Here is a 25,086-nt window from a genome sequence, read left to right as displayed (position 1 = left end):
GTCTCGCGGGCTCAGATAAAAGACCAGTCGTTTTGCCCCTATATATAAGCTGATATAATATGACACACTTACCAATTCAACATAAAAACGAAACTACGCCGGGCAAGGCTGTCAGTTGGCTGACAGTCGTTTAAAGTGACATTGGCAGGCCAAATTAAGGTCAATTGACAGCTGTCAAAATGGGACATGTGCAGACCGCTATCAGAAAACTAATAACGAGGGCTCAGGTTCGCTCAGGTACACGATCTGGCATTTTCCACTACATGCCGGACGGAAATGTCCTACTCACACTCGTAGTCTGTTAATTCGAATATTCGCCATTCTAATGAAGGTTAAGTGACAGCTGTCAAACTAGAGTATATGCTGACCGTCATCACCTGAGTGGATCGCGGGCTCATTTTTCTACCTATTGAGGTCAAGTAGTGTTTAAAGTTTTGCGCTGATATTTTATTTGATCACGGGCTCAATTCGAAGCCCCATAGCTTTATAGAAAATCTATCCATCCTAGAAAATTCGGCAATCGCGTGACCATACACCGACCACCCGACCTTCCGTCGGTCCGCACCACAGGCATACCAATGTTTAATCTCACACTTTCTAGCTAGTTTGGGAGCCTGCAACCTGATATTGTACATCCATGTTTTGATTAATTGACAGCTGTCAAAACAGTGTTTCTGCTGACCAGTATCGCCTGACCGTATCGCGGGCTCAGGTATCGACCCTCTGAGTTCGAGTAATATTTTGAAGGTATTCGCTGACAAGTTGCTACTTTTCAAATGATCGCAGGCTCAAGTTCAATTTTTTTAAAATGCATAAGAAATAAGTCGTGTTTCATGAGCCGCACTTTTAAAATGTTGATTTCCAACTGATCTCGGACACGAAAATTCAACCGGCTTTTACATTTACATGCAGGGAAGGCAATCGCTTTTGAGTTTTCTCACTGTCACGCGTTGATCACGCTCTACGTCCAATTTTTATGTTCTGATTGGTCAAAATTTGACAGGTGAGTTTATGCGGAAAATTTTTGAAGCGTCTGGAAACTTGCTTACTGATAGCTGGAGCTGAGAGAGTTTTGTGTCATCTTGTGATGTTTTAAACTGTCTTTTTCTACTTGGTGTACAAAATGAAATACAGCTGCTATCAAGATTGTTCTGTAATTCGTGGCTGGTTTGTTTATTGCGCTTTTTGTTGACAAATGCACCGCTTGTCAAAGTAATTGGAAATCCGATTTCGGATGGCATCGTTTTCAAAAATGAGCTTACTCACTTGCCCTTGCTAGAGGCGTAATAAGGTTGAAAAGTCTCAAGCGATTCTGGAACACTTGATGACCTTCAGAAGCAGCATCTCGACTGGTAAGCTTGAGCCATTATTGTTTTTGATGTTTTTTTTTTCGGTTTCCTGAAGTCGAGCGTATGGTTTATGCGGCTTAAGTTAAAACACGAGCAATGATCTAACCTACAATAGTATCAGGTTTAAAAAGCCTTTAGACATTTTTTGACGCGCAAATTCAAAGAAAAGGTTCCGAAGATTATTTAGTTATGATTTTGGCTGTAAACAGAAAGCTCTGAGCGATTTTCTTGCCTCGAGTTCATCTTGAAAAAGAGCGAACACCGGGAAGCCGGCTTAAAACATAAAGAAGTTAAGCTTATGCTTGCCTGACTCATGATTTTCTGAGACACTTTACTCTCAATACTTCTCTTCGTGAATGAAAATTATTGTCTCTGTACATGTTTCACCGAATTAAACTTATTTTATTGATTGTTAGTAGTCCCTCTCGCAATTTTCATCGCTGCACCGGTTGTTTCCAGTCGAACATAAACATCGCATGTAGGAATACTCAAAGCAACGCGCGTAAATATCACTCGCTTTTAAAGATTACACCACAGGTAGCCCAAGCTCGAAATATGAGCATCGGCGAGCATCGGCATTGTTGCGTAACATTCAAAATATAAGGATTTGTATGGGAAAAAAAACTTTCGTTTCTGTAACCTACGAAAATGAAAGGATTTCAAAAAAAAACAGCTTACCTTACTTAAAATGTGTGTTCAATCTCTCCTGTGTGGTCCACGGGCCGATTTATGGCCGTTTTATGGGTTTTTATGTTAACGGTTTTCTCTCTATATAAAGGTTTACCAAGGTTGGGCACTCCAGCGAAGCGGCTCGACTGATCCACCGAAGGAAAACGGCCGTAAATTCGCTCCAACTGTTCCAATCGCCTCCAAATTCCGCCTAGGTAACACACGATAGTTCTCCTTTCCATTCGTTACCTTGCTTCAAGACGCCTTTGCACCGAGAGCGAATCAAAGGTCGCCAATCTCTGCAAACCTTCCCGATTGAAGCCATCGACAGAGGCTCGGGATGAGCTCCGCGTTACCCAAACGGTTGAAAGATAGCTTAGCGACCCGGCCTGAGATTCAAATTACTCACACTCGGGGTGGGAGACAGTCTCTTGCTCCCGTTCACATCAATACCCTTGGGCCCGACCCTCGCAAAGGCTAACTTGCACGCATTGTTCTCATTGACCAATCGGAGCTCAAACTGGCGAAATTTGAATTTCAAAACAAAGTACGGAATCGGAATCGTACAGATTCTGTAGTTTGCGAAATGAAAATCTGTAGTTTGCGAAATGAAAATACTCTGGAGAATGCCGACTTCAAATTCAGCGTGAACAACGAAGGAGAAGACGTCAACAAGAAACCGCGGAGCAGAAGAAACATCGCTTAGCACTGTTAGCACAGCAAAGGCAACGCCGACAACAAGAGGCAGATGGAGGAATAGGAGATTGGAATCAGAGGCATTATGATCGTTTTCCACTGTCGAAAACCCAGTTTTCTTAGTTTGCCGGCTTCCCCGCCGATATATAGATCAAAGTCTGCAAAGTTCCAGCTCTGTATTACGGCCCGAAGAATAATAATTTTCGGGCGAACTCCACCGGGCCATATATATTTGTTCTTTGTTTTTTTGTTTTTCTAAATCCGGACGCTAAATGCTAAATCTGCTTTTCAATACGCTGTTAACAATAACACCACATAATACGCAAAAAAGAAGAAGAAGAAAAAAAAGAACAACGTATGGACCTTTAAGACAATCTTCGCGGTGGGTCACCCATCCAGTTCGTAACCCCGACTGACAGGGCTTAACTTGAGCGCCTGAGCTTAAGTTAAACTTTTCTGGGCGAAACAGCTTTTTGGGGGGAATTTTCTGTTTAGAATATCCGAGTAGACGCAACGAGAATAGACTACGAGTAGTCCCCCATTTTTCCTACAACTACAGATTTTCATTTCGCAAACTACAGAATCTGTACGATTCCGATTCCGTACTTTGTTTTGAAATTCAAATTTCGCCAGTTTGAGCTCCGATTGGTCAATGAGAACAATGCGTGCAAGTTAGCCTTTGCGAGGGTCGGGCCCAAGGGTATTGATGTGAACGGGAGCAAGAGACTGTCTCCCACCCCGAGTGTGAGTAATTTGAATCTCAGGCCGGGTCGCTAAGCTATCTTTCAACCGTTTGGGTAACGCGGAGCTCATCCCGAGCCTCTGTCGATGGCTTCAATCGGGAAGGTTTGCAGAGATTGGCGACCTTTGATTCGCTCTCGGTGCAAAGGCGTCTTGAAGCAAGGTAACGAATGGAAAGGAGAACTATCGTGTGTTACCTAGGCGGAATTTGGAGGCGATTGGAACAGTTGGAGCGAATTTACGGCCGTTTTCCTTCGGTGGATCAGTCGAGCCGCTTCGCTGGAGTGCCCAACCTTGGTAAACCTTTATATAGAGAGAAAACCGTTAACATAAAAACCCATAAAACGGCCATAAATCGGCCCGTGGACCACACAGGAGAGATTGAACACACATTTTAAGTAAGGTAAGCTGTTTTTTTTTTGAAATCCTTTCATTTTCGTAGGTTACAGAAACGAAAGTTTTTTTTCCTATACAAATCCTTATATTTTGAATGTTACGCAACAATGCCGATGCTCGCCGATGCTCATATTTCGAGCTTGGGCTACCTGTGATTACACATAACAAAATCATACACAGTTTAATGAATAAAGGGAAATAAAACCTAAACATAACAATTTCTCTATCATGTTGAAGCGTAAATGGTAACTCTATTAATCGCACTGCAAATTTGGTGCCTGTCAAAAGTGAGAACCCGTCCGGCTGGCCGAAAAGTGATTTGGGGAATTTTTTTTATCGTTTTCATTATAAGCCCATAATTATTACCCCGCATATCACATAGGACCAGATTTTTCTAACAGAAAACGTTTTATAATTCAATGCTATAATTTGTTGTGCAAAGGAAGCGCGTGCTTTGATCGTCGTGGATATTGAATGAGTGCAAATTCTCTTGCAAAATTGTGAAAAACTGCAGAATTATAGGTTTAAATAGGGCAAAAAAGAACAAATTCTGTCCTAGGTCTGTGTACTGTTTACCTGAGACGTGATGAGAAAAAGTATGTTTAAAAGGCTGGTTTACACGCCACCAGATTCGTCGCCAAGATGTACTAGTAAACTAAACTTGTCGAACACAAAAAATCCGGCCAGATTTTTATTTTGGCCTCTCTTTTAGACAGAGGAATGCAACGTGTAAATTGGCTGCTACCAAGGACTATCGTGGCGCATGTGTTTCTTAAAATTATATCTCGGGGTTGTCCAATTATCCATAGTCTCTCTAGCGGAGCAATGTTGGAGAGACTGGTGAATGCCACGTTATGATGCTACAGCTAATGCAAATACAATACACGAATAGGTCTATTTGTTTTCAAGGCCTAATCTACTGTGATCGAACATGATTGCTACTTTTCGGTGTACAAATAACTTGATGTAAAATTTGTTTCACTCTTGGACGGTCAAATTCTGATTTTTCTCTAAAATCACTCAGCCTTTGCCTCAAAAGTCAAATGAATGTGCCCTGATCTGTGGATTAAAAGTTTATTGTTTGATTTAAATTACGAATTTATTAACGGGAGCTTCGCTTTTAGCCCTGGCTAAATCTATATATTATCATAACCGAGGCTCTTTAAACCCAACATCAACATACAAATTCTCCAGACTGATCTCCATTTATGTATTTATTCATTTAAAGAATTAGTTGCGAGATTTTGTGAAAGAAAAAACTTCAAAGCATTTTCCACGTGGTTATCATTTTATTAATTGTCATAATTGTCATAGCTTGCAATCTTAAAGTTGGTCAAGCCAGAGCAAGAGCAGCCCAAGGAATCGGTGTTCGATTTTCCTAAGAATGGCAACCTTTCAAAGGTTGAATGGAGGCTGGAGTCAAGAGAACTGTATTTTTATAGGTTTTGTCCACACAGTAATTTTGAAGTAGTTTAAATAACTCCTTACAGCGGAGTTCAGTTTTTTGGGGAGCTATTTTAACTCCAAAAAGGAGTTTAAAGAACTCTTTTTCAGGAGTAAAAATGACTCCAGATATGGAGGATATGAAATAACCCCGAAAAGAGAGTTATCAGCTGTAACTAAAGTTTTTACTCCACTTTCAGAGTCAAAGTAACTCCAAAAAGAGTAAAAAAAAAGAACCATGTAAGGAGTAAAAATAACCCCATTTTCAGGGTTATTTTTAATTAACTCCAGACTGAGAGTAAAAAGAACTCTTTTTCAGGAGTAAAAATCACCCCAAACTTGGAGTTAAATTAGGAGTTAAAGTAACCCCCATAAAAGGGGTTATTCTGTACCTAAAAATTTTGCACCATTTTTGGAGTTATAATAAGTTTCTAAAAATTACTGTGCACTACATGCAATACAATTCCTCAACCGAGCTATTATAAGTTTCTCTAAAACTTCAAAACGTCTGTAGTGTTATCTTGTTTTCTTATGGACTGATCAGGTTCTTCACACCGGCCCATAGCCGTGCATCTGGTGTCAACAGGACAGCAAAAATTGTAATCACAACACTTGCCATGGGTATAAGGACAGCAGTAATAGCCACCTGCATCAGTTATTGGACAACAGGTGGAACCAAACAGACATTCACAATCAAACTGAACTTCTCTGCTTATCGCAGCTTTGCCGGTTATAACAGACAGTTGAGGGTTGTAGGCGGGACGCTCGTCTGGTGTTTTCTCCACACGAATCAGGTGGAATGACGCATCTTCTTGGCAAAAGTACACCAGGAGTGCAATCAGGAGCAAAAAAGAAATCTTGTACCATTTCATCTGTAAAGGAAAAATTATATGATCGTAATCACCAGTCTAACCGAGTCCATAATGCACCTTGTTTGCTCCACCACCCCCCCCCCCCCTTCCGCCCCTCCCCCAGTTTAATATACATAACCATTGTTTCCAATTTCTCCTGGGTATTCAGTTGTCCCTAGAAAAATCGAAGACGATGGTTATGCAAAATTTGGGGGGTAATCAAAGTGCATTATGGTCTCGGTGAAAATTGCGAGTTATTTATTGTGGTGGAGGCACAACCTCGTCTCCAGTGCTTCCCCCTTAGAAAATGAGAAGAAACAAAAGCACTGGGAACGAGGTTGGTGGAGGAATTCCTGTTTTAACACGCCCGGTCGCTAATTCATCAGACATACTTGTACTTGACTATTGCATAATTTAGCTCTGGTTAAGGTCAAATTTAGTACAACACACAGCCATTTAAATAGTATCTGTTTTAACGAGGTCATAATCTCTGTACGATTACATGTCGATATATAGACAGGTTTTGGAAATTTATTTTCATGTTCAAGATTAAAAAAGGATGTGATACATTAAAAAGTTTTTAACTGATAAACAGGGCAAGTTTAATTCCTTTTCATTGAAGTTCAATTCCATATAAGACTTTCTGCTTAAAGCTACTGCTCAGTAATTAACGTTTCACACTGCATGTGCATGGTATCACGAAGAATTCAAACACACTGTTCAAACGTAATACGTCGCCCTCCACTTTATCGATAAATCGCACACAACATAGATGATTCTCGGTGTTACATTTTCTACACTCTTCATATTTTACCTTATTTTGAAGTAAATTTTCCTCGACAACTTTCGGTTTGCTTCCTTAGTTTCGTAGTTAGTTTTGTTTTGACCTAATGTAGGTTTTAAAAATAACTCATGATACCATCATGATAACAGACTTCGTTTTCTTTCAAAGACTTCGAACTAAAATCTTGACGTGGTAACCTCGTGATACTAGCGAAAGAGGTTTGTCTGCGATCCCCTTCATTAAAGATTTTGGCTGCGACTTTGGCTCTTGTTATCTTATATAACATTTATTTGTTTATTTATATAAACAGGATAATAAAGTTATTATTATTATTATTATTATTATTATTATTATTATTATTATTGCTATTATCATCATTATTATTATTATCCCTATGTTCATCATAATCATCGTCAAAACAACAACAATAATAATAATAACTTAATTATCCTGTTTATATAAATAAACAAATAATAGATAAATAGATAAATAATCGACAAAGTCGAGGCCAAAACCTGCAATGAAGGGGATCGCAGACAAGGTTCTCTTGCTTGTATCACGAGTTTACCACGTCAAGATTTTAGTTTGAAGTCTTTGAAAGTTAACGAAGTCTGTTATCATGATGGTATCATGAGTTATTTTTTAAAACCTGCATTCCTTCAAAACAAAACCAACTACGAAAGTAAGGAAGCAAACCGAAAGTTGTCGAGGAAAATTTACTTCAAAATAAGGTAAAATATGAAGAGTGTAGAAAATGTAACACCGAGAATCATCTATGTTGTGTGCGATTTATCGATAAAGTGGAGGGCGACGTAGTACGTTTGAACAGTGTGTTTGAATTCTTCGTGATATCATACACATGACTGTGTACTAAAACGTTAATTACTGAGCAGTAGCTTTAAGCAAAACGTCTTATATGGAATTGAACTTCAATGAAAAGGAATTAAACTTGCCCTGTTTGTCAGTTGGAAACTTTTTAATGTATCACATCCTTTTTTAATCTCGAACATGAAAATAAATTTTCAAAACCTGTCTATATATCGACATGTAATTGTACAGAGATGATGAACTCGTTAACACAGATACTATTTAAATCGCTGTGTGCTGTACTAAATTTGACCTTAACCAGAGCTAAATTATGCAACAGTAAAGTTCAAACTTCATTAGATAGTGTCATTTCTGTGTCTGTATTTTCGCAAAAAATAAGGGTCCAACAGAAATAAAACGATTCATAGATTTTGTTTATGTCTGATAAATTAGCGACAGGGCGTGTTGCAACGAGAATTCCTCCACCAACCTCGTACCCAGTGCTTTTCCATTTTTTGTTTCCTCCCATTTTCTAAGGAGAAATCACTGGGGACGAGGTTGTGCCTCCACCACCACCACAACAACAACAACAACATCTTTATTTCTTACATTAAATAAGAAATAAATAAATAACTCGCAATTTTCACGGAGACCATAATGCACTTTGATTACCCCCCAAATTTTGCATAACCATTGTCTTCGATTTTTCTAGGGACAACTGAATACCCAGGAGAAATTGGAAAAAATGGTTATGTATAGTAAACTTGTGGCTGGGGAGGGGGGGGGGGGGGTGGGGGTGGGAAGCAAACAAGATGCATTATGGACTCGGTTAAAATCGTGATTACGATCATATAATTTTTCCTTTACAGATGAAATGGTACAAGATTTCTTTTTTGCTCCTGATTGCACTTCTGGTGTATTTTTTCCAAGAAGGTGCGTCATTCCACCTGATTCAGGTGGAGAAAACACCAGACGAGCGTCCCGCCTACAACCCTCAACTGTCTGTTACAACCGGCAAAGCTGCGATAAGCAGAAAAGTTCAGTTTGATTGTGATTGTCTGAGTGGTTCCACCTGTTGTCTAATACCTGAAACTGGTGGCTATTACTGCTGTCCTTATACCCATGGCGAATGTTGTGATGACTTGATCTTTTGCTGTCCTGAGAGCACCAGATGCACGGCTCTCGGCCGGTGTGAAGAAACTGATCAGTTCGTAAGAAAACAGGATAACACTACAGACTTTTTTGAGTTTTAGAGAAACTTATAGCAGCTTGGTTGAGAAATTTTATTGCATGTAGTGCACAGTAATGTTTGGGACTTATTATAACTCCAAAAATGGAGTAAAAAATTTAGGTACAGGATAACTCTTTTTATGGGGTTACTTTAACTCCTAATTTAACTCCAAATTTTGGGTGATTTTTTCTCCTGAAAAGGAGTTCTTTTTACACCCAGTCTGGAGTTAAAATAACTCCGAAAATGGGGTTAATGTTACTCCTTACATTTTTTTTTTTACCCCCTTTCGGAGTTACTTTGACTCTGAAAGTGTAGAAAAAATTTTAGGTACAGGAAAACTCCTTTAACTCCTCCATATCTGGGGTCATTAAAGAACTCTTGAAAAAGAGTTCTTTAAACTCCCCTTTGGAGTTAAAATAACTCCAAAAAAAACTGAACTCCGCTGTAAAAAGTTAAATTAGCCCCACAAGAGGAGTTATTTTAACTCACTGAAAATTACTGTGTGGAAAAAACCTATAAAAATACAGTTGACGCCACCCTCCATTCAACATTTGAAAGGTTGCCATTCTTGGGAAAATCGAACACCGATTCCTTGGGCTGCTCTGGATCTGGCCTGACCAACTTTAACATTGCAAACTAATGATAACAACACATAAATACGAGGAAAGGCTATGACAATTAATAAAATGATAACCAAGGGGAAAATGCTTTGAAGTTTTTTCTTTTAAAAAACCTCGCAACTAATTCTTTAAATGAATAAATAAATAAATGGAAATCGGTCTGCAGAATTTGTATGTGGATGTTGGGCTTAAAGAGCCTCGGTTATGATATAAAAGTCCCTGATGAAACAAATTCATATTTACTGTGCAACAAGAAATCAGCGCGGTGAGCATGTCCATGCAGTAAACTTGCGTGATGGCGAACGAGTCCCTTAACTTGGAGTTAGGACCAATATGGACAGATGGCAACTGTACTGATACCCTGCCGGCAGTGGTTTCTCCAGGACGGACGCTACGCTATGAAAGGAGAGAAACCATTGCAAGTAGCCGTCTGATTCTTTGATCGAGCCGCCGTCCAGCGCCATGGGCGAATAAATTAACTTTAAACATGTAAAACCTGTTTTAAAACAAGTTAAGGCTCTCGCGTATTCGGCATACGCTTACAACTGCTGCCATAACGCGAGCCTGCTGTGAATTTGCACTCTTTCAATTCAGTATTCTTTGAAATTATTCCTACCTACTTACTTTGTCAAATGTAGGCGAACGCAACTGGAGTTGAATTCCAAGGGACCCGGATATCCAAGTTCAGGCCGGAAATGAATTTCGTCGTTCATTTTTTTACGTTCTCCGTAAAACGCGAAATTGGGCATTTTCACGTCTTAGTAGTGCAAAAATGACAAAAGAAATGCACAAAAAAGCGTAATGCACCTTTTTTGTATTGACGTTCTCGTTGGCATCTTGTCGTTGGATATTTTTAAATATAAAAGTACCTAATGTTTCCTGCGAAACAAAGGGTAGTGACGCCATATGACGTTTTAACGTAGGCATCACCTGGACTCGCATGCTCGATGGAAAAGCAAACGGTTGTTCGCAGTGGTTTCTCTCCTACCGTAGCGTAGCGTACTACACTAAAAAGATCAAACTTTACAATTTTCTTTACACCATAGTTTTTCTCTGCTTATAAACATTTTTATGAACCTACCGTGTGGCACGAAATTTTTGCGGGTTTTAATTTTTGCGATTTTTCCAGGGATCCGCAAAAATAAGTTCCCGCAAATAAAAATTACCACAAACATTTTTCCTGCAAAAACTTATTCCAGAGTAAATATTCTCTAACTTAAATTCGCTCTACACAAAAATACAGTACTAAGAAATCGCGTCTGTTGAATCACAACTTGTCACTTTCGTTCAGAAACGAAACGGTATACAACGAAGTACTGGTTTATTGTTTGAAAACATGTATTTCTATTGCACGTACGTATACTCAATAACAACGAAAATATTCTCAATGCTGGGTACTTTCTGAAAACTGCAAAAATGAATTCCCAGCAAGAAAAACCGATCTGCCCTAATTGCAAAAATTAGTTCCGCAAAACGCAAAAAATCGCTAATCCGCAAAAATAAACCCCCGCAAAAATTTCGTGCCACATGGAAAGTACATCCACGCACGTAAGTTACTTATAACGTAAAAAAACAACAAACTCAATTTTACAAAAAAAGACCAAATGTCCAGCCGCTTTGCATCTGTAATAAAGTAAATTTACTCTAAAGTTAACACGCGGGCAGGTGTTTTTGTGTTTCGCTGTGTTAAAGGTTTTACTTGTAATAATTATATTATTGTGTTTAGAATTGTAACTGTGATTGTCAAGACATTCTGTTGAAAGAGTACGGTCTCCCAACAACGAAGAAAGAAAACCAAACAAAAGGCTCTTGTCAATAAGGTAAGGTCGACGATGCCTTAAACTACGACGAACTCGTACTATAATCAAAGGTTATTTGAATTTTTAATGAAGTAATATATCATATATCGTACATGCGCTTAGAATAACCCGCCGGATAAGCAACCATCGCCGCTGCCAGCAGCTGATCAGCATCACTCGAATACGTACGTAAAGGTAAATACATTATTGTTGTATAAATCTAAGATTATACTAAAAATGGTTTATTGATCTTCAACTCTCAGAAAGAAAGCACCTGAAAATATGGTTTCCTTAATTTGACGCAAAATTCAACTATAATTATGCGGGTCGTAATATTTTGTAATTACAATTTGCTCATCTGAATGAAAGCCATCGTGCTAGCGCTGTGTTCGACAGCTCTGTGCTTTAACTTTTCATTTTCTAGGTAGATAATACGTCTAAAATAGTGCTCTTTCAGTGTTACTGAAAAAGCCATTCTGCATGGCGGTTATACATCAGGTATACCGCTCTATATTTCGAAACGGGGGATTTGTTTTCACGCATTAAATAAACTTAATTTGAATATGTGATCTTAATTTTTCCACCATCGTTGCTGCTATAAATCTAACTTATATCAGTTGTTTTCCGGAACATTACTCTTTATTAAGAGAAACATCTTAATTTTATGTTTATGACCGATAAGTTTCTTAGAATTCTTTGTCGACGTTAACCTTATAATCAAGAAATATTAGATAATCACTGGCCAAAAACCAGCATCGATCTACTGTACAGTTGTGCTATTTTAAAATATTGTATACCCCTAGCTACTTTTGCATTTAAAAATGAAGCCATTTTAGAATCCGAACTCATAAAGCCTTTTATGTTTTATTATGAAAAATGTACAAATATTAGACTTGGTTAACACTGGTATAATACCATTATGTTTTTACTATTACTTTCCTCGAGAGATTTCGTCGAATGGAGAAAGTTGAACGAGAACGAAAATTATTTTTTCTCGGCTTGCTCCTACTTTTGCACAAGAAATAGAGCGAAAACGCTCGCTACATAACAGAAGCTATTTAACTGAAAAGACACCAGTTTCTGTAAAGTTTACCACAGTTTCGTTATAAATATTTTTCTTAAAAAATGCGAGAACACAAATCTTGCATGATAATCACTGTTCTAGTAATAAATGGGCAATAATGATAGCCTGCTGAATTTCACATTTTAATTTATTTTATTTTCCATTGTCGAGATACAGAATCGACCATATTTTTCCATGACCATGTCAAAAATCAAGTGTAGCCACGTGCTGAAGGCAATTTCTCAATCATTCCGAGCAAACGGAGCAAAAATTTTTCATAAATAAGGATGGATGTCTTTAACTTCAGAGAAGGCGGAAAATGCGCCCGCTGCGATATTCTATATATTGTAGGCATGTGGAAGAGCTCACGAACAATATCCGCAGCATTGCAAAACATTCTGTAATAACTTAGGGCTAACATCTATACCCTTTAGGCAGAAAAATGCATTGCCATACTAGCATTACTACAGCTGCAGCAAAGCAAAATGCGAAAGAAAAATTGTATCTGAAGTGTCAAACTGAACAATAAAATAAACAACTGGCCTAAGGTTACTTGTGGAGGCATGTGTGGGTTGTAATAACACAGCCAACCACACGTTCAAGCGGTTACTGAACAGACATTTAATCTCTATCAAGTGCCCCGAAGGTACAAACGAAACTGAATCTATAATGAGTCTAGCAGCACGTGCAAATGAAATTCAAAACAGGGCGTGAAAATTACAATATTACAACATGGGCGAGGCTCCAATACATCGAAAAAATAGAAAGCCTCCTCACAACACAAAGAGGCCTGCGGACGAGGGAGGTTAACACCTCAGGCTGCGTGCAAACGGACGCAACAACTCCCAACATCGTTGCGACAACAATGTTGGGAGTTGTTGCGTGCGTGTTGGCAGTGGTGTGCAAACGGATGCAACAACTCCCAACGATGTTGGTACCTGCAGTGCATCGTGGAAAGGTTACAACCCATAAGTCTTTGCAAACCGTGCGTAATGAGCGTGCGCGGCCCCGAACATGTTGGAAGAGCTGTGCAAACAGATCCAACATTGTTGCGCCGCGCTTCGGCGATCACGGAACAAAAGAAATGTTGGGAGTTGTTGGCTGAAAAGTTTCACTGGTTTCAAACTCTGCGCAACAACACGCAACAGGGTGTGCAAACGGACGCAACATGTAACATCTAACAATGTTTCGTCCGTTTGCACGGGGCTTCAGATTCCGCATCTTGAGGTCCGGGATTCAAGCTTCGCCCGTCGCGTTGTTTCCTTAGATAAGGAACTTTACTCTGCTCCCAACTGTAAATTTTTGTATCTTTGGGGAGATATATCTTCGCTCCCTTGAGACATATCACTTCCAATTGGGCAATTTAACTAATTTCAAGGCGCTCTTTACAGTGGCGGTCGACGGATATTCCTTAACTGGTCCATGTAAAACGTTGAAAAAACCGTGGAAGGATCTTTTTAGCCTGCGTAGCTGGCGGTATTGTGTGGGTGCGAGATTAAAGTTTTGGCAGCGGAGCTGTGTTCCAAAAAAAGGGAGTAGGGACGAGGCGGTTGAAATCAGCCAATCAAAGAGAAACCTGTAATTTGAAACTTCCGATTATTTTCGCGCGAGACAGTTTAGAAATAAGCGTTGACAGGCTAAACACGACTCCTAAGCTCGTGATAATGTGAAACGTGATCTTGTGAGTTTGCTTGAACAGAGGTTTTTTTTTATTTTCTCGGCTCTCGCGCGAAGGTTACTAGCACTACACAGTCCATGTATCATTCTAAACTTTGACTGAGTAATTTTTTTTTTGCCACACTAGGCTTAACATTAAAAGGTCATGAAGCTGGTTTGTTACATGCATACTGAGTAACCATTTCCTGTAGGTGTTCCTGATAGGATTTGATCTCAGATGGAGTTGTAAAGTGTTTTAATTTTCTTTGACCTTTGTTTCTTACGGCTAAATAAAGACAATTCCAGCGCTGTGAAGTTGAAAGACGCCATTTCGGCAATTTGGTCATCAATTACGCTCTTTTCAAAGGGGAAACCACAATCACTTACGTCTTTTCCAGTTTGCCATCTGCTCCCTTAATTGGGAAATATATGCAAAGGATCATCTAACATGATTGACATATGTATGGCCCTCGACCAATCCGTTTCTCCGCACACTGGTATGCGGACTATTCAAAATACCGGAGTTTTCTGGCAGGCGGTATTTCAACCGCCTCGTCTCTACTCCCTTTGTTTGGAACACGGTTCCGCCGCTAAAACTTTAATCTCGCACCCACACTATACTGCCAGCTACGCAGGCTAGGCGCGCTATGGCGCGGCCAAGCCTCGAGTTCCTCCCCCCATCCAATCTCCTTGCAGTTTCTCTGCCCTCGCCCTCCTTTTGCGCGCCCGATCAAAACCGCCATGCTTCGCATGCTTTCCATTTCGCAATTCCCCGCAATGCCCAAATCAACCTTTCATTGAATCAGCAAAACACATAAGCTTATATCGAAATTTCAACTGATTATATTCAATTTTCAGATGAATTGCTCCACGGTTGCATTCGTTGTGCTATTTTTAACGCTGAGATGCTATTGCGAAAAGCTGGACCTAAACTCGGACCTTACTGTACCTTTCCATGAGGTTGAGAATATGGAGGATAAGGCAATGCGCCATGGAAATCAGTTAAGATCGCTTCATGGGGAAGTAAAGGCAATGAGCAAGAGAAATGTGAACTGTGGAGACGGCGAAATGTATTGCATGGATGGTCAGACATGCTGCCTCAGTGATTCAGGGGGCTTTGGCTGTTGTCCTGTTCCAAATGCGATCTGCTGCAGTAATGGAGTTCATTGCTGCCCTCAAGGTTATATTTGTGACTATGGTAGTGGGGGTTGCAGAAAAAGCTGAAGCCTTGTTTAGCACTTTCTTAAATGAAATCCATGTATAAAGAAAAAAACAAGATCAAAGTATTTTTGAGGGATTTTATTGGATAATATGGGTAGGTTGGTCAAAGAGATCTCTTCTGTTTTGAACTTTATTTTAAGATAAAGAGACAATGCAAATGGGTTTAAGTGGAGTTCAGTCAAACTTTATGGAGTCATAGAGACATCGTTCGAAGTCCTACAGAGGCTTACGTGAAGTTTTGGAGTTCGGTTCTAAGAGGCATTTTCCGCGGATTCAGGGGGCAGGCAGTTACGATTGAAAGACTGAAGCTCGTGTTTCTACAAATTAAAACAAGGATTGCATTTACAACATTTGTAGGGACCAGGAAAACAAATTACAAGAAAAATAAATATTTATAAATAGGGATTTATGTATACTCTCTTAGTTAAATCACTCGATCGTTTCTGTCCGGCGTCAGTTACTAAAGTGATGATCGAGTTATCGGGAGTCGACTGTAGTAAAAAACTGAATGTAATTATTATTGAAATGTACTCGATGCCTTTTTTACATAGCCCTTTTAAAATACTCCTTTTCGATAACATTTATCTCACGCCGATACAGACTGTCGCTCCAGAAGACTTTTTTCCCCCGACTTTTTAAGGTTTTAAGGGTTCAAAACACGGTTCGAGTTATCGAGGGTAAAATTATACAGCCAATATGATCTGAGGAGAAACAAAAATTACTTCGAGTTAGCGGGAGGTTCGAGTTACTGAGGGTAAAATTACAGTAACTGTATGAAGAAAATCCAGGGGAAATCGATTTTGGTTCGAGTTAGCGGGAGGTTCGAGTTACTGAGGGTAAAATTACAGTAACTGTATGAAGAAAATCCAGGGGAAATCGATTTTGGTTCGAGTTAGCGGGAGTTTCGAGTTAACGAGAGTTCGAGTTATATCTCTTTACGGGTACAAGTACTCCAAGTAATGGTTTTAGCACAGAATAGACCTTTTCACTTTTGACATGGACACGTTCGGGACAATCCGTCGACACCACTGAAAAGAGCGCCTCGTAATTTGATAAAATTGCCAAGTTTGATAGTGATTTGTTAAAAACTAATGAAGATCCCCCTCAAAGTCGCGAAATTTTACAGACGTCAGTAAATTTTTGCAACTTTACGGGGCTATATCTTCGCTCACTGACGTATCACTTTCAAATTTGGCAATTTTACTAATTTTAAGGCTCTTTTTCTAGTAATATCGGATTTTCCCGTACTGGTCCATATAAAAGAATTTCACCATTTTGCCCTAAGTGAGAAGTTAGTGATAATGTTGGCTTAGGGGAGGGGTAGGTGGGCAGTTTCCCAAAAACCTAAATTGATCCAGAACTGGTCTTTTGACCTAAAAAGCAATATCCTCGTAACAGAGCCTCTTAAAAATTCACTAATAACAAACATAAACAAGTTTTATCAGACGTAAACACACTTTATTAGAATTAACGTGATGGTACACGGGGCGACTCGCAACGACAATTTTTAGGGCAACACAGCTTTACAACATTGTTGGGATATTGTTACGGATAGGAACAACATTGTTCCAACATTGCAAAGCCATGTTGCGCTAAAAATCGTCGTTGCGAAAAGTCCGGCGTAACATCACCATTACAGTCTTTGTGCTCATTTCAATTAATTTAATAAATATGTTATGTAAAAACCTTAAGATCTATTTACAGGGTTCAAATACACAATCAAGAGCCAACAGAGATTGGCATCAAATTTCATATGAAAAGAAATTCCAGTTTCACGATGACGCCATGCAAAACAAGAAAAAATCCTTGTTCACGTATATGGAAAAAAAAGATGTTTTCTGTGGAAAATTTAAAAACAGCCGAAAAAACGTTTTTAATGGGGTGACAGGTCATCGTGAATATACCAGAAATTTATTTGCTAGCGTCTTAGCGACAAAATTGTGAATGTACAAAAGTTCCAAATTAGGGCGGAAATTTTTACCAAATAGCTTTCTCCTTGTTGTTGTTTTCGAACAGTGAATAAAAAAAAATATCCTCTCTGAAGGAAACTATAGGACACAAGGTGTCAGTCTCTGCAAAAGACTTAAAGCACAACTCGTGTTGAGGGCAACGTTTTTAACGTTGAGACACGAGCTCGTACATAAATATAGCATACTAACCTAAGAGAAAATTACAGAAAAAATGTTACTCGAACTCGAGAAAACTTTCCATGCTGACGTGGCTAAACGCTACAGTGGAAAAAATTAATTGCGCGCAATATTGCAAAAGTAAAAGCAGCTTTAGCATGAGAAAACAGCCGACATTTGGCGACGCTTCCACTGGTTTCCCCGCCAAATGACGTCTGAGAAACGAGCGCAGAAATTCCATACTGATGATGGGTCACTAGCCACATCTTGGTAGGGCTTCTGATTGGTTGAATCAAATTTCCCACGCGGCACGACCAATCAGAAGCACTACCCAGATATGGGTAGAGACGCGTCATCAGTATGGAATTTTCTGCGCTCGTTTCTCGCACGTCATTTGGCGGGGAAACCAGTTGTAGCGTCGCCAAATGCCGGCTGTTTTCTTAGGCTAAAGCAGCTTCGATTGCTGCAAAATTGCGTGCAACAATGTCCGCAGCTTACTCAGATAACAATTTAGTACAGCAAGCACCATCCTGCAAGGAGAGCCTTTCTTTCGCTTCCTTGATTTTGGCGTATTCGATGAAAGACTCGGCATGAATCGAATAATAACCTTTATTTTAAGAGGGTGACACCAATTACTATGAAAAGTGTTCTCTCTAGTGGCCCTCTAAAAACAAAGTGACATCGAGTGACATCTTTGTTGAGCATGCGCGGCATGTTGCTAGGATACCGTTTCGAACCCAAGCCTAAGAGCCGTGCACTTGGTACAGTGCGCTTAGTTATGACGTACGGTTTATTTTTAATCGGATGCTCGCCCTCGGAAAAAAGAAAGACAGTTTGACGAGAGGAAACAAGATTGACTAGCCGAGAAGGAGTTCGGGCTGCGGCGACTGCAAAGGCTTGACTTTATTCAGGCAGAGATTCTAATTCTCTTCCTCATCCAAGAAGACAAAAAATGGCTCTACCTACAAGGTGCGCATGTACTAGCCTTGAGTTAGTCCTTGCACAAAGCACCGAGACACAAATTTCCTTTCCGTAACGGTCGCTGCCATTTTTACAATGAAAAAAATTGACCTGTTATTGAGAGTGTTTCTATTAAAAAGAACGAAGGCCGCAAGCCAGTGTTGAACCCTGACCTTTCGTATCATAATCTCTGTCCCTTACCACTACACTACCACACCGACACACCAAAATTCCGAAAATTTTAAGTACATAAACTAGCAGACTGTCTTTCTTAACCGATACATCAATAATAGGTGACCCTAGCCCTTTCCATAACTTATAACGTAAATTCAATTCTTTCTAAGACTATTCAAAAACGTATCGTTTGCCTTAATGTAACTTCATCCAGGGAATATATTACATCTATCATGACTAAAGACTTGGTTGCCAATGGTGGCAGCGAACGTGAAAAATAGCAACGACCGTTTTTACGAAAGGAAAATAGGCTGCACCGAACCTTAGCACGTTCACTGCATATAAAGGTTTTCTGCTGTAGAGTGTGCAAGTAGATCGAAATCCTTTCATTCCACACGTACCAAACGTCACACACATCATAATCCATGCCACCCGCTGTCGTGACTTGAAAGGAATAGTCAGTTCTAAACTTTGTTAAATGGATTGTACGGGCGAGTTAATGTCACCATCTTTGACATTGGCCCTTTGTGTCTGAATGGCGACAGTTGAACTTTGGATGGCAGTTTGAGCTCCCTGTTGACAAGAAACGTTCAAGATTCAAATAATGTTCGCCATAAAACAGTTCAAATGGAAGCGAGGCAGAAGGAGACACCAGACTTTTTAACATTTCTATTTTTTTTTCCATATACAATTTATATGATGGTGTTCACGGCCTTTTCAGCATAAGAATGACACGATATGCACATGAACCAGAACAATGTCATCTAGCCTCGGCTCTACTCAAAGGTCTGGACACTGAGCACACAACTGTAAAATGGTCTATCGTTCACCATTTTGTTCATTTACCAGTTTGTTCGTTTTCTACTTAAAAAAAAAACAATATAAAGTAAACTAGAAATGGGTTCATCATCAGATAAAAAACCTCGAATTTCGTCAAAAATTCTTAGCCGCGCGTTGTATTTTCAACTCTTTTTTCGGTGCTGGTGATGAAACACTGCGTCTCATGCTTGATACTCAAAGAGTGTTAAACGGCAAACAAACACATTCAAATCCGAAAAGAAACTCGGCCGCACCTAGAGTCTCACCCACTTTATCTCAAATAATCTCAGAGTTTAAAAATCCTGACGAGACAATCTGAGCGACCCCCGATCAGTAGATACCCATACCTGTGAACTCTTGCCGTTGTGCAAGTTTTTGGATCTGGTTCTCTACTATGACTTGGATGATGAGCTGAAAACAGCACACAGCCAGCGTAACCGGGAATATTACCACGCCTGACAATACGAAAATAAATTAGTTAAGGCCACTTTGTCAGCGAATTAAAAGCTGTGGTAAGAAATGCACCATAAATCATTTTACAGAGTTAAGCTCTATTTACCAATAAACGTGAACAAAAAAACTTACTTTGCTGTGTCTGTATATCTCGGTTTTGAAGTCCGCAATACAGCGATAGGAATAAAGGTTTTCCTTGGATGATCTCTTTCTCCGTAACCAGGGGAATGTCCACTAAAAAAAACGAAAACGTAGCACTAACAGGAAGACAAAGACAGGACTACTCCCTAAGGGACTCTGTTAACAAACTAATTGCCCCATTCCCGCGAACTAGCTTCATGAAGAACAGCTTCAGTTCTCTGGAACAGCCTGCCCTGTGATATGAGAAAGGCTAACTCTTTAAGTCAATTTAAACGATTGGCTCATCTGAATTTCTGATTTTTTAAGTAATTGTGTACACCGCATTCATGAAAAACAAGTCTTAGTTAGGTTAGTTGTAGATAGTTTTGCATAGTGTTTAAGGTAGTTAGGTTTATTTATTTATTTATTTTTCATAGTCCTGATAAATTTTACCGTGTTAAAATAAAGAATTATTATATTCTATTGTAAATCCTCTATTTCAAGCCCATTTAAGAGGCGAAGGTCTTATTTGAGAGGGGGGCTTATTTGATTTGCATGTAGAAACGACGATGGTGTCAGTTCTCCATAAAGGACTAGAATACAAAGTGGAAAAGCTCAACTACAAGAAGTTCTAGGTCATGCAGTCGAGGATCACAATCAAATCCAAACTTCCGACTGTTAAATAAACCATCCCGTATCAGTCCAGACGAAGTTTTACAGTCATGATTGATTAATACAGTCTATCCTTTATTAGTGAAGAATAATTATGGCAGGGGTGGGAGGGGGTTTAGTAGAGAGGGGGCGAGCTTGTTAACTTTCTTTGCCTGAAAAGAGGGGGCTTGTTAGAGGATTTACGGTATTTGATGATTTTCCTCGTGCTCGGGCTCCACCCGAACGGGGTACATGTAGCTATTTCCAGGCCTCAGATATATGAAAATGAAAGGTAGGAATCTCACTTGTTGAAGTACATAAAAGGGTAGTGAAATATGTCATTTCTGTCTGTAACAAGCCTAAAGAGGCATTTCAAAAACGTTCTGTTTTTATGATTTATCCATATTTAAAATATAGTGTTTTTGCAGCAGTTAAAGGGATACCAGGTCCTAAACTACATGTAGGTATTTAAAAGTCGTTCCTAATGGCCAGATGAAGGTAAAAAAATAAATGCAAAACAAACCTGTATCCCGGAATGTGTCCAGTCTTCTTGCTTGGGCTGCAGCTAAAAACATAAAGAACAATTCATGTCAGGACAGTAAAATACGTTTCATCCCACCACATGTGAAGGATAATAGTAATCATTGTCCTGCCCTGAGTGAAAAAAAAAACCGCTGGACAGCATAACAATTCTTTTTCTTCCTCAAAACTAGGTATTACGGCACTAAGCATTGGCATGAGATTTTAACTTCCTTATCCTAGCTGAAGTCCTTTCGATTGACTGCCAGTGCATTCTTGACCTACCCAAAAATGCAGGCTGTTTAGCAGGCCAAACAATTGCCGCCTAAAGACACTAGATACTTACTTACATGTAGTATCGGTAAGTTATTAAACTGCATATATTCATGTTATTTTCAATTTAAGTATTAAACTATTTTTTTGTTTTAACTTTTTGCCATTTCTTAAGGGCCCTTCTCAAAACTCAGAACCGGCCTGCCAGACCGGTCATTTAAACAATGACATTTTTTTTCCAGAATTTTGCAAAATCCTATCACTGCTATGTCCACCACCTATTTAAGAATAGACTCCATGACCTGGCTGGCCATGGATAGTCCTGATTAATAGTAGAATTCTTCTTATGACTGGACTTTCTGGCCTGGCTTGCTAGTTCTACTAATCACAGAAGACACACAACCGCACTCCTAATATCTCACTACATGTAAGTCTACTGCTGTAACTTTATAAATTTCAAGATCATTTCTGGTACCCATTTGCTGCACTTATTTATTCTTCCTACATTATTTTTTAAATGCTGGAGATCCCATTATGCTGTACTTGATCTGCTCATTTATCAACAACTTACAAATTGGTGGGTCCATAAGTATGGTATCCATTCCTTGACTGCACAAAATCCCAGCTGTGCGGTCTGCTACCAATTTGCTGAAAACCAAAAATAGAAAATCAAAGTATAAGCAAAACACCATTAATTTTTTACTCATACAGTTAACTCTCTTTATTAACGACAGCATCAGTCTACAGTCAAACATCTTTTCCCAGGGATTTTGCTTAAACTATCTATAATTATCAGGGTGATCATGAGGAAAGAAGCTTAATGTTGTAGTAGAAATACAGCCTGTGGAACCTCAATATACATGTAATGAAAGGTCAAGGGATATACCAGTAACGAGGTTTCGATATATCAAGGTTTTCTCCCAAATATTTTACAGTTACTAGCGAAGGGTAACAATTTCATTTCAGTTTTATATTGAAACTATATATAGGTTTGTTTATATCAAAGTTCTACTGAATCTGTGACTCAAATTATTAAAACTGATGAGACCTCTTTTGATTGAACAGAAGACTTAATGTAAACAAAACACAAAATCCTAACCTGCCAAGTGTCAGCCTTGGGTGCATATCGCTTGTTAGCAAATCTGTAGGACACCATGTCTGGCTGCAGCTCGACTGTAGTGGGCGGGGGAGGGAGGGAAGGGGGGATTCTGGAGCTCCAATCAACTCCACTGTATAACCTGTTGACAAGGAAATGAGGAAAGACATAAGCATCTTCTCAAATCTACATGTAATTCCATGCAGTCAAGTGTGAAAAATAAGACTAATGAAATTATGTGGAATTTCCTGGTCGTCAAATTATGCAGCCAAATGAGATATTACCAAACAAATCTCTTTCATTTAATCAGTGGTCATACATGACTGAAATTTATAAGGGTCTACATGTAACTTGAATGATCAATCTCTGAGATTTTGAATATGTACAATTAGCCAAGGCTAAATTTTCTTCAAATAATAAACTTGCAACCAATGTAAAGTCGAAATCCACTTAGAGCTGAGCCTGTAATCTGTTAAAAACTAGTAACTTAATTGTCAGCAGAGAACATAAAAAACCATGTAACCTCAATGGGTAGACACCTGAGCCCAGTAATGGTCATGTGCTACTGGTCAGGAGACACCCTTGTTTGACAGCTGTTAATTGACCGCAAAATAAAAGTACAAAATCATGTGGCAGGGTCCCACACCAGTTATAAGGACTGCATAATTGCTTTCTGTGGTGTGGACAGACGGGCGGACACATACGGTGACCATGAGAGTAGCAAAATTTCTTGGATGGATGATAAACAAATTGTCTTAGCTATATGGGCGTGGAGCTCTGCTATTTAATTTTCACATCACATGCAGTCAGAGTACAAGTACCTTTATTGTAATCAGCTGTAGGGTTCTCATAATAACTGTATGACTGCACTTGTTTTATTTCAGGGCTTAGAGAACTGCTGGAATTTTTCTGGACTAAAATTTAAGAAAATTAATTGTTACTTTAACAAACAAGCAAATATATATTAAATACATACTTTTGTGTTTCTGATGTATAAAATGCTCTGGTGGCAACAGCATCTCTCCATTCTTTGTTCTTTAACAGTTCACTAGTAGGAACCTTAAAAAACAAATAGTAATTAAATAATAATTTAAAAGAATAAGAGATAATTGGTAATTAAGAAATTAGTAAGAAGCCACTGTAGAGTAGGTTGCTGGGGAAGGATTCTTTCATACATGAGAAATTATTTTGTTTTATTGAAAAGCAATATACATTGACACTAAGCTATAAGTATGCAGTGATTAATTTTGGGGTAATACAGCTCATGTCTATAAAAATACCCTCAGAGTTTTGGTTAAAAAATGGAAGAGAAAAGTTAGTACTACGATCTACTCACGAGCTAAGGCCTACTCAGTACCCTATTTTCTGATTTAGTGAAACTTTTTTAGACTAATCTCCATGGATATTAGGTTCAAGTTAGCTAAACCAGGAATGAAGTAAAACCTATTAGACTTTTTTTTTCATGTACAAAGTTTTTGCACGGTAAAATTTTCAGTACGATTAGTTTTGTGTTTTTTTTTAATATTCAAAGAGTTGCTTCATTACATGTAAGTCTGTTGAGCTACACTTGTCAAGCGATCGCCCATAAGACTGGCTTTCAGAGTCAAAGTTAAACAATCAGAAGAGCAGAGCATTTATGATCCACTAAAAACAGCATTCTGATTCTGCTGATGACTCCATCATGCACTTATGAGCTACCCTAGTGAATATTTGGTTGTCAGTATCGAAAGCAGAACCGCAAGAACTAAACCAATTACAAAGCATGGGAAAAAGCATTGTGATTGATTTATCCTTCCACTTCTGCCTATAAATCCAACAGTCTGGTTTTCACTAGACTGTAAACAATTTTGGAATCTAAGTGGAGTGGAAAGAAGAATTTAATGGCAAATCTCGATTCCATCATGCTTTATAACTCTGCTAACAAATCTCAAGTATTTTAGCACTCTCACAACTCCATCTCCAGAGAAAACCTGATCAGCAAGATCAGAGCGAGGTATATATATAAATACCATCTTTAAGCTACCTTTTGTGATGCAAGGTCTTTTGCCTCTCTTGATCCAGGAAACTGACTTGGAGATTGCACAAGCTGTTCTAGCTCTAAATAATGATAATAAAATTAGTGATTTCCAGTTCCATTCTCCATGTGAAGCATATATTTGCTTGTTACCAACCGGCAAGAAACGCTTGAGAAACACCTTCAGCCAGTGCTTCTGGCCGTACACCGGAAAGCCCCATGGGAAGGTAGGAAGCGTGACTGAACATTGTCACGCACAACCATACGTAGTAACGTAACTCAAACATGGTAATAAAATGGAGTTCATTTTTCTGCCACTGTGATATCAAATTTAAATCAGAACAAAAATTCAACGTAATACTTCTGGTTTGAGAAAAAAGAAAACAGTTAGTTTGAATCAACTAATTCAAGCAAAAAGCACTGACTGAAAGTTTACGGATGTCAACGCTTGTGTTAGTTAGACTCAAGTTAGAGTCATAATACGAGACCTTACCTTTATTTTTGGTTTCCCAGGGAGCATTTTGACTTCTCAAGTCAGGAATGGGTGAAACAATA

At 39.0% G+C, this 25,086-nt stretch overlaps 1 protein-coding gene and 1 long non-coding RNA gene across 2 annotated transcripts in view; one reads left to right on the top strand and one right to left on the bottom strand.

The window, feature by feature from the left end:
- Positions 1–11,226: 11,226 nt before the first annotated feature.
- LOC140930917 (uncharacterized) lies at positions 11,227–15,731 on the top strand. Its single transcript, XR_012164901.1, has 2 exons — positions 11,227–11,407; positions 14,964–15,731. It is a non-coding gene; the product is annotated as an uncharacterized lncRNA (long non-coding RNA).
- Positions 15,732–16,748: 1,017 nt separating this feature from the next.
- Positions 16,749–25,086, bottom strand: part of LOC140930913 (protein SPMIP7-like) — an 8,866-nt gene continuing 528 nt past the window's right edge. The window contains exons 1-9 of the mRNA XM_073380632.1: positions 25,025–25,086; positions 24,541–24,614; positions 23,494–23,576; positions 22,521–22,659; positions 21,993–22,069; positions 21,153–21,194; positions 19,991–20,092; positions 19,753–19,860; positions 16,749–19,159 (exon numbers count right to left, since the gene is read on the bottom strand). The exon at positions 25,025–25,086 is cut by the window's right edge and continues 528 nt beyond it. Of these exons, the coding sequence (XP_073236733.1) occupies positions 19,051–19,159; positions 19,753–19,860; positions 19,991–20,092; positions 21,153–21,194; positions 21,993–22,069; positions 22,521–22,659; positions 23,494–23,576; positions 24,541–24,614; positions 25,025–25,086 (796 nt within the window). The 3' untranslated portion in view covers positions 16,749–19,050. The remainder of the gene's footprint in view (positions 19,160–19,752; positions 19,861–19,990; positions 20,093–21,152; positions 21,195–21,992; positions 22,070–22,520; positions 22,660–23,493; positions 23,577–24,540; positions 24,615–25,024) is intronic.

Source organism: Porites lutea, chromosome 3 (assembly GCF_958299795.1).
Source record: "Porites lutea chromosome 3, jaPorLute2.1, whole genome shotgun sequence".
Lineage (NCBI taxonomy): Eukaryota > Metazoa > Cnidaria > Anthozoa > Scleractinia > Poritidae > Porites > Porites lutea.
This window is presented reverse-complemented; position numbering and strand designations above follow the sequence as displayed.